General features: G+C 31.5%; 1 protein-coding gene across 2 annotated transcripts; it reads left to right on the top strand.

Annotated features, from left to right (window-relative positions):
* Positions 1-1,098: 1,098 nt before the first annotated feature.
* Positions 1,099-8,354, top strand: LOC144856455 (galactosylceramide sulfotransferase-like). 2 transcript variants are annotated; one of them, XM_078714471.1, is made up of 6 exons: positions 1,099-1,290; positions 2,313-2,438; positions 3,468-3,537; positions 4,022-4,039; positions 4,563-4,744; positions 6,541-8,354. In XM_078714471.1, the coding sequence occupies exons 5-6, from the start codon at positions 4,575-4,577 to the stop codon at positions 7,742-7,744; spliced, it is 1,374 nt and encodes a 457-aa protein (XP_078570597.1). In that variant the 5' UTR covers positions 1,099-1,290; positions 2,313-2,438; positions 3,468-3,537; positions 4,022-4,039; positions 4,563-4,574; the 3' UTR covers positions 7,745-8,354. The 2 variants fall into 2 exon arrangements, with proteins under 2 accessions (XP_078570597.1, XP_078570596.1); XM_078714470.1 differs by having other exon boundaries at positions 2,292-2,438.
* The last annotated feature ends 327 nt before the right edge of the window (positions 8,355-8,681 follow it).

The following is an 8,681-nucleotide window of genomic DNA, read 5'->3' as shown; positions in this document are numbered from 1 at the left end:
CTTCTGGTTGATATGCAGATGTCATAACCATTATACCACTGGGGCTTTCATGGTATTGTTCAAACTTGAATTACTTTGATAAATACAAATCTCCTAATGTTCGTGTTTACAGTATATGCAATAAGTTACTAACAATGGCTGAGTAACTTGGTAGCAAACAAACCAGAATCCGCAATTGTAAGACGTTTAAAGTGCCATTATCGACGGAACAAAGATGAACAAAACTAGAACTCAGTCCGGGACTAGTTTCCAATTTAGGCATTAATACTACTAGATTTCTCAATGTAAAAAAGCCACATGTTTGTACGAGCAAACTTGAGTTGCCGCGAATTTTTTTTAATATCTTGAAATAAGAGAAGTATTTTTATGTACGATTCGAAAACTGATATTTTCAACATTACAAGGTATGTAATTCTTATTTGTCTGTCGAGTAATGTTGAATATGGCTACAATAAATGCGCTTGTTATAGTAATAATTACCTAATTAATACTAGGTCTACACCCCAAGTATAATGCCCGATAGTGTACATTAAGTGAAAGAACTGTTTTTTTTTCTGGCTGTTTCAGTTTATCGTTTTGATTTAGTTTTTGGCTTATTTTATGTGTACGTCCATTGCCATCCAGCCACTGATACGAATAGCACTTTTTGCAGCAAATTTTCTTTTGGATTTATATATTTTATATACATAGAAAAAATAGAAGTTAGGCTATAGTTTGCTTTTTATCTCAATTATTTCTTGGTGATAGTACGTGTAGACCTAGAGATTGAAAACAATTATATTGTATTTTTTCTGAATATTATTACATTGTAATGTTGCATATAGTATATGATATTACTTTAGTTATTACCTAATATTACTGATATACTTTCCTAATATTTGACGAAATGAAATTCCATCTAAAATGTGTCAAAATGACATGCGTTATTCTATTAATTTTCTTTAATTCAGTACCCCTAAATTAAGCTCCTAATTGTTGGTATTGTGTGCATTCCAAACAACTTTCACCAGGTGCCATGTTTAGCAGGTACATTTTAGTCAATGATAATTTGCATATTCACGTACACGTTTTCCCATTCATTTGTGACAATACCTCAGTTGTATGGGGTTACCCTTTCCGGCGTTATATACTTTATAGTCTGGTTTTGTACTGGATTATGTTATGATGTAAGTTAACACAAATGACTATACACTGCAATGGAATCGGTGCAATACTTCTAGACATGTATCACATTATTATGCTGTTTTTGAACCCCCTTTGTTTTTAAATGAATATTGGAATTATACTAAGGTAAGCTTATGCAAGTCATTGTATTTTATAATAAACTCTGTCTAACAAAACAATGGAGTATTGGACTGATTCTCTATTTGTTGTTTTTGGACACCCTTTGTTTTAAAATGAATGTTGGAATTATATCTAAGGTAAGCGTGTACAATCACTGTATTTAAAATACGCTCTGCAGCCTAACAAGACATTATCGATTATTAGACCTGAATGTCTAATTTTCTAAATGTTTTTTTTTTGTCACAAATAAAGTGTGTATGTATGCAACGGCGCATATCCGTTTCTAAAGGTGAATGAGACCACCTTTTCCTCCTAAACAAAATAGGTAGAAATGATATCTCCCCCCACCCCCTTCCAAATCTCTCCCTCCCACCCCCCTTCACCCCACCCCCCTTTACCCCACCCTTTACCCCACCCTTCACCCCACCTCAAGATCTGCGCCCTTGTATGTATGTTCTTTGAATATTGCTCAACATCAAAGTTGCCTGCAATGACAATTTTCCTGTAAACAAAAAGCCGGGAAAACGTACCCTCATGTTTAGACAATGAAATGGTGTTCCCTGAATCAAGGCTCGCCCTACTGTAATGTTAAAAACATAATAGTCAGTATGTTTCCGATTTTGTGATGTATCTCCACATTTGATATTATTTCCCATGTTTTACTTACAAACTAGATTTCCAATTAAATGGATTGTACTAATTTAAATAATTTTTCATTTATAAATGTGTCGATCAACATCCCTAGTAAAATTGTTATGTCATATTGGCTATAAAAATAACTATAGTACCACCACCGATAGTGCACTTGGCGTTTCATAGAAAATTATTATCAGTGCTGTATATCTCCACAGCGTTGTAAAATAGTTTTCATAAAAAATTGATGTTTGTGACGATATCAAGTTTTTCCTTTAATGTTTTACATTATCTGTTTAGAGACAGTACTTAAGTGCTTAAGATTCTTGTAGACTACATAATATATTGATTAGTTACCACTTCTATTGTCATAGCATTGTTTCGTTGTGTCATAGTACAATTGTTGCCATTGGACAAGAGATTTAGTCAAGAGGTGCTTTTCCAAATGACATTATGTATTTTCGTCCAGTCTAACTAGATGCTATTCGTGATGTTAACATATTATAAAAACTGACTGTATGGTAAGTAGAGTACTAATGTTTAGTTAAATGTTTCTAAAATCTTTTATATCGCAACGGATGTAGGCCTACCGTAATAAGTCGGTCATAACCGGACATTAAAATGTAGGCCTACTTGGGGCGCTTTTATTTCCTTCGTGAAGTAGTTAGGTTACAGGGAGGCTTAGACATCTTTAAAATCCCGACGGATGTACCGTAATAAGTCGGTCATAATCGGACATTAAAATGTATTCGGGGCTCCTAAAATAAGAAAAAACGTTTGTTGAATGGGGATTACGGTATAATTGATCTGGGCTATAGACTTAATTACCAGTGGAAGTATTTTTTTGTACCGTAATAAGTCGGTCATAATCGGACATTAAAATGTATTTGAGGCTCCTAAAAGAAGAAAAAAATGTGCGTTGTATAGGGATTACTATACGATTGATCTCAGCTATAGGCCTAACTACCAGTGGAAATGTATATGTTTAAATGTTGGTTTTAATTTATTAAAAATACGGACGTGTATATCATTTAATATGTTATTTCAGCACTCAATATCAACGATGTTTTTCAATTTTTTATGTTTCTATTTTATTTTTGTTTTTTTATTTTAAGCGCCCCAAGTACATTTTAATGTAATATACAGTACATCCACACACGTACAGTTATCATTTCTTTTCCTAAAAAAAAATAAACTAAATAGCATTAAGATGATTTTTTTTAAATTTATGTATGTATTTGTTTGCAAAGTATGTGAATTCACCAGAGTAATTGAGTTCTGTGGCTATCTTCATGGTCAAAATCTATACAGAATTTACCAGTTATTTCAATATTTTTCAAATTTTTTTTCATTTTTGTTATTATTGTGTTTATGTCTATATTCCAGTTTTTGTTTTAAAAAATCACTAATTTGTTTATAATTGCCTTTATTTATATTGTTAACAGTTATTTTGACCATAGAGATATTATAGTGGACTATAATACCTCTATGTTTTTACCAATGAATGAATTGGTGAACTACTAATACAAACTGTTTTTGTTTTCATTTAGAAGTAATCAGTAACAGAGGAATGTATTGAAGAAGTTTAACAAATGATTTGATGTCCATCTAGTTTTAAAGGTATGCCCATTTTAAGATTTATGATTTAAAATTTAGAAAGCATGCTGTCCAAATGCACTAAGTATTATTGTTATACATATTGTGCTATTTGTGTATTTCTAAAGGGGTCATGGAAATACAATGGATCGATAAGGCGTTTTCACACCATTAGTAATTGTTATAAGTTCACGCCTTCAATAAAGGTATTACATCGATTTTGATATTGGTGGTCAGATTTTTTTGCATGTTGTTATTGTAAATTATTGCTGGAGACCAGAACCCCCGATCTGTCGTTCATTCAACAAACCACTGGACGTGAATTGCACTACAGACTGGGAGCCCAATTGAATAGGGGGTACAGAACTACACTATAGTCTGCATTGCTGTGACGATACTACGAAATATAGCTTTGCATCAGGGAATTGAACTAATTTTCCATGAAAATGTATATGTTTTAATTCGTCGAATTGTTGTTTTTTTTCATTTCGTGACCACACAAAAAAAGGATTCAACCAAATTAAATGTGAGTATAATTAAAAGAAATCGTAAAATTATTATTATTAAATAATAAATAAGTCGTTTTTTATAATAGTAGTTAATGACATTTTCTGGTAATTTTATTTTATTTTATATAAAATAAAATTACCAGACATAATAATAATACTAATAATAATGTCTCATCAATAAATACATTATAATTACCAAATTTAACAATTTAAAATGTTTAGACCTATTTAATAAAAATTGTACCGTATGTATTATAAATGAGCAGAAAATAAGGACTTTTTGGACTTTATTTAGTTTTAGCAATTAAATAGCAGATAAATAAAATGAAATCATGCAATATTTTTTTTATTTCATTGAATATTATGTACTCCAATTTGTAAATATATAATTATATATGTTCTTTGTGGTAATTGTATATATTTGTTATTTTTTTTTATTTATAAATCAAGCGTTTTAGCTCTGATACCATTTTGTATTCTATTTTTATTCCGAAATAAATTTTATCCCGAAATAAATTTTATCCTTTACTTTTTGTTTAGCTATTTCCAAAGATGAGAAAATCTCGGGCTTTGTTAAAATGCCGATCTAACGGCACAATATTAGCCTTTCTGTTGTTTGTCTCTGCCGTATCTGTTATCATTATGCTGGAGTTTGAACTTGCAGTGAATAAGAACAGCTGGCACAAGAATGTCATTGTGCCATTTTGGGCTCATCATCGCCGGTAAGTTATTTTGATTTTTTCTTTCTAAATTTTATATTTGTATTGTCAACCTGAAAAAAATAATTTTTAAATTTGTTGTTGTTGAATATGCCATTTTATTGTCACATAATAATTAAAAAAAAAACTCTAATTTGAATTTTTAAAAACGTCAAATTGGCTGCCTGCCAATGGGTTTTTGGTTGAATTAAACCGTTAATTTTGTCATTTTATAAGTGAAAACATTATTTTTTCGAGTTTTTTTTTCTAAAACTATAAAATGGCCTATTGAAAGTTTAATGTTAATCTATTGGGGGACAATACATCTTTAATGTACTTAAGCAAACTTTAACAAACATAAGCCAACCTACTCAAACTAATATACATATCTGTATAATATTTGTTTGGAGGCCTACTTAACATATATCTAATATTTAACTAAACGAATGAAATAACAATCTATAGACTTATAATAGAATAACATTATATTAATGGTAAAACGATTACTAATAGCATCGAAACAAATTTAAAATACCTTAAAACATGTACATTACTGAATTAGAAAAATTGGAATTTTGGAAGTAGAAATGTCAATTGTAATATATTGAATATCGAAACGTGGCAGGCTATAGGCGCTTGACCTTTGACAAGATCGCCTAAAATATATAATTTAAATCTACGATACTTTGTATTGTATATTCAGGAATAGCCGCTCCATAGTCTCTTTGCTTTTCTTCCTTATATCTTATTCTTATTAACTCAAAATTATTTTTACTAACAAACATTACTATTTATATGCCTAGTGTGTAAACATTATTGACATATTTTCATTAAACATCCACATACAGTACAACTCTTCTTAACAATTTTTTCAATCTTCTATCAACTAAAAGTCGTAGTTAGTCATGCCTCGGGTCACATTCTATGGTCACCGTACAGGTAGGCTACTACATCAGTACTTCTATGAATGGATGACTAGTCGGTGACAATAACGCTAGTTGGTCATACCCAGTACCGTTTTGATTTTACGATCATTCGGGAAACCACCTCACGACCTTTAAAGATGTATTGTCACTTTGACTAATTCCAAAAAAAAGTTTTAAAAAGATTTCTAAAAAAAGTGGGTCATTTTGAAGTATCATATTAGTTATTAACTTTCACTAAAAATTTGTCGAAAAAAAATCATTTAACTAAAATACAGACGTTTTTTTGTTCAAAAAATAACTTTGACTTCCAGTCAAAGTTTTCGATCAAAACATATCTCATAATGTAACACGCTTGTTTGGCTACTCTGTATGCATAATATAATCATAAAACTTCCTCGCGATCTGTGTGAGAACACCTTCTCAACCGTAACGAGTTGTAAACAATCCTAATTAGCATCATGCATAATGCATACTCGTGGTTTGAAATCTTTGTTTACTTTCGCTCGCGACGATTTTCCAGACGAAATGTAATCAAAATAATTTACCTTTTAATTACGTAAACTTGTTGTTTTTGGCTCAAATTTTCGACTTATAGTGAATAACTGTAATATTACTTTGATATGGCCAATTTAAATTTAGAATAGTTTGACCTTCATTTTTGTTTTGTTTCAAGGGACAATACATCTTTAATTAACAATCTATTTGTTTAAATTAATTAGTCTATTTATTTATTCTGATTTGGTGAAAATACCTGAACGTTCAAGTTGCATCTATCAATATCAATTTAGAGTACAAAGAATAGAAAAATACAACCTACTAAAAGTTCAATACTATATATAGACCTATAGGCCTATAATCAGTATTTATTTACTATTATTTTGTTTTAAATTTCAGTGAAATCGATGGAAACAATGACTATGTGTATTACAGTAATAAAACAAATGGCAACATAAGTGTACCTTCACCAACACAAGCGAAATGTGCTGAAATCGATTATATTGTGTTTCTAAAAACTCACAAGACAGCCAGCACAACTCTCGCCTCCATTCTCGAGCGATTTGGCTACATCAGAAATCTACTTTTTGCCGTTAGTAAAAGTGGACATATTTTTTCTCTTTCAAATTTGTTCAACCGCAACATGATACCGTCACTCTCCTCTCTAAACTCTAAACGTTTAAACACATCATCTAAGCAAACTGGATATCATCTACTTACTAACCACGTACGATACAACCGTCCAGAAATGGACGCTGTGATCCACGATGCCAAGTACATAACGATCATTCGCGAACCTGTCGCAAATTTCGAATCAGCTTTTGGTTATTTTGAAATAGCTAAACATCTTGGATTAACAAGTCATAAGAATCCCATTGAAACTTTCATGAAAACGCCGAAGTTATTTCTCGACAAACATTTCTACCAGTGGAAAAGAGCTAAAAACGGCCAATTATTTGACCTTGGCCTAGAGCATGAATCATTTGATGACTTCTACATTGTCAAGTATAAGATTCGGCAACTGGACTCGGAATTTGATTTAGTTCTTATTACTGAATATTTTGATGAATCTTTGATATTATTGAAGAAGTTGATGTGTTGGAGTTTTGAAGATATTCTCTACGTTTCTAACGGAATACGAAGCGCTAGTCATCGATACGCCCTCAACGATGAACTTCGAGCAAAAATACGCGAATGGAATAGTGCTGACGTCATGTTGTATACACATTTTAATGAAACATTATGGAGAAAAATTAAAGAATATGAAGGAAATTTCGACAAAGATCTCGCCGAGTTCCGATCACAGCAACAACAAGCTATGAACAAATGTATTGACGATGAACGACTTAACAAGAACGACAGACGAGAAGTTAAATATGTCCTAAAACCTAATATGACAAAGTCCATTTTCTGTCAAAATTTGCTAAGAGATGATGTAGCATATACTGATTTGATTAGAAACAAAATGAAGCAATATGGCCTGTATTTATCCTCCTCACCCAAGAAAAGTGTTCCCATTCTTCCGAGGGCACGAAAGCCACGTTCTTCTTATAATCATTCACGTCGTAGGCCTAGGCCTCAACGACCAGTTAGAAAAACTTAGAATATGTTTTTGTTAAAATTTCAGTAGTAGGCCATATGAGTTGTTAGAGATTGTGTAATTTTAATGCAAACTTCTCCTCACATTAACGTGTTCCTTAGACTCTCTTGAAGATGGCTACCCAAAAATCAACTCGAACAAGGATTATTGAGTTTCCAGGTAATTAATGATTGTTACGCAATCAATGCCATCAAGAGTAATTTCATAAATTTCCATTAGTTTGTGAAATCGATGATGCAAATGCTGCTAATATTCGTCACCATCAATTACTAGTTAATCGATGAATGTTCAATGTCATTTGGAAAATTCCGTTTCATTACGCTGTTGATCTCTGTTTAAAACGTCATATTATTAATAACTGTCAAATCTCTACAATTTTCAAAAGGATTTGCTAGGTAATGTTAAATATGGAGAGTGTGAAATCTGTCTGTGTGTCGCTGTTATACAATAGTACGATAATGATCTCAATTAATAACGTAACTATGGTATTCAATTTTGCATCATGTTTTGTAAATTGATTATAATAATTAATTTTTTTATTATATGTAGGCCTAATTGTGAAACGTTGGGTGTTTTTCACAAATTATAATAATAATAAAAAAAGATGTACAGTTTTAAATAGTCTAGACTGTGTTTCGACTTAATATTTAAAGAGATAGTTTCCATTTATTAAGCCATTCCACTAAGGCCTCTTTGTCAGACTTCCATGTGAAGTTTTCAAGAAGAAATCCACCAAGTACCAAATGAGAAGGTATTTATTTGTCACATCATCATCTTTGGGATTTGGAAGTCAACTGCAGGACACATCACTCATCTAAAGCTCTCAATTTTTGCTTCTCTTTTTTGCCGTCTCTCTATCTCATTTTGGGTTTGTCTCTTTCCATTTTCCCTATCCTTAGTTGCCAACCTGTAGTTCTGCTTGTCCATGTAGTATCCATAT

This window comes from Antedon bifida, chromosome 11 (genome assembly GCF_963402885.1).
Source record: "Antedon bifida chromosome 11, ecAntBifi1.1, whole genome shotgun sequence".
NCBI classification, from domain to species: Eukaryota; Metazoa; Echinodermata; class Crinoidea; order Comatulida; family Antedonidae; genus Antedon; species Antedon bifida.
This window is presented reverse-complemented; position numbering and strand designations above follow the sequence as displayed.

Bases quoted from the DNA above. Each gene is read 5' to 3' on its own strand.
- LOC144856455 (XM_078714471.1), top strand. From the start codon at position 4,575: ATGAGAAAATCTCGGGCTTTGTTAAAATGCCGATCTAACGGCACAATA. The intron at 4,745-6,540 runs GTAAGTTATTTT...TTTAAATTTCAG, and splicing joins TTTTGGGCTCATCATCGCCG to TGAAATCGATGGAAACAATG.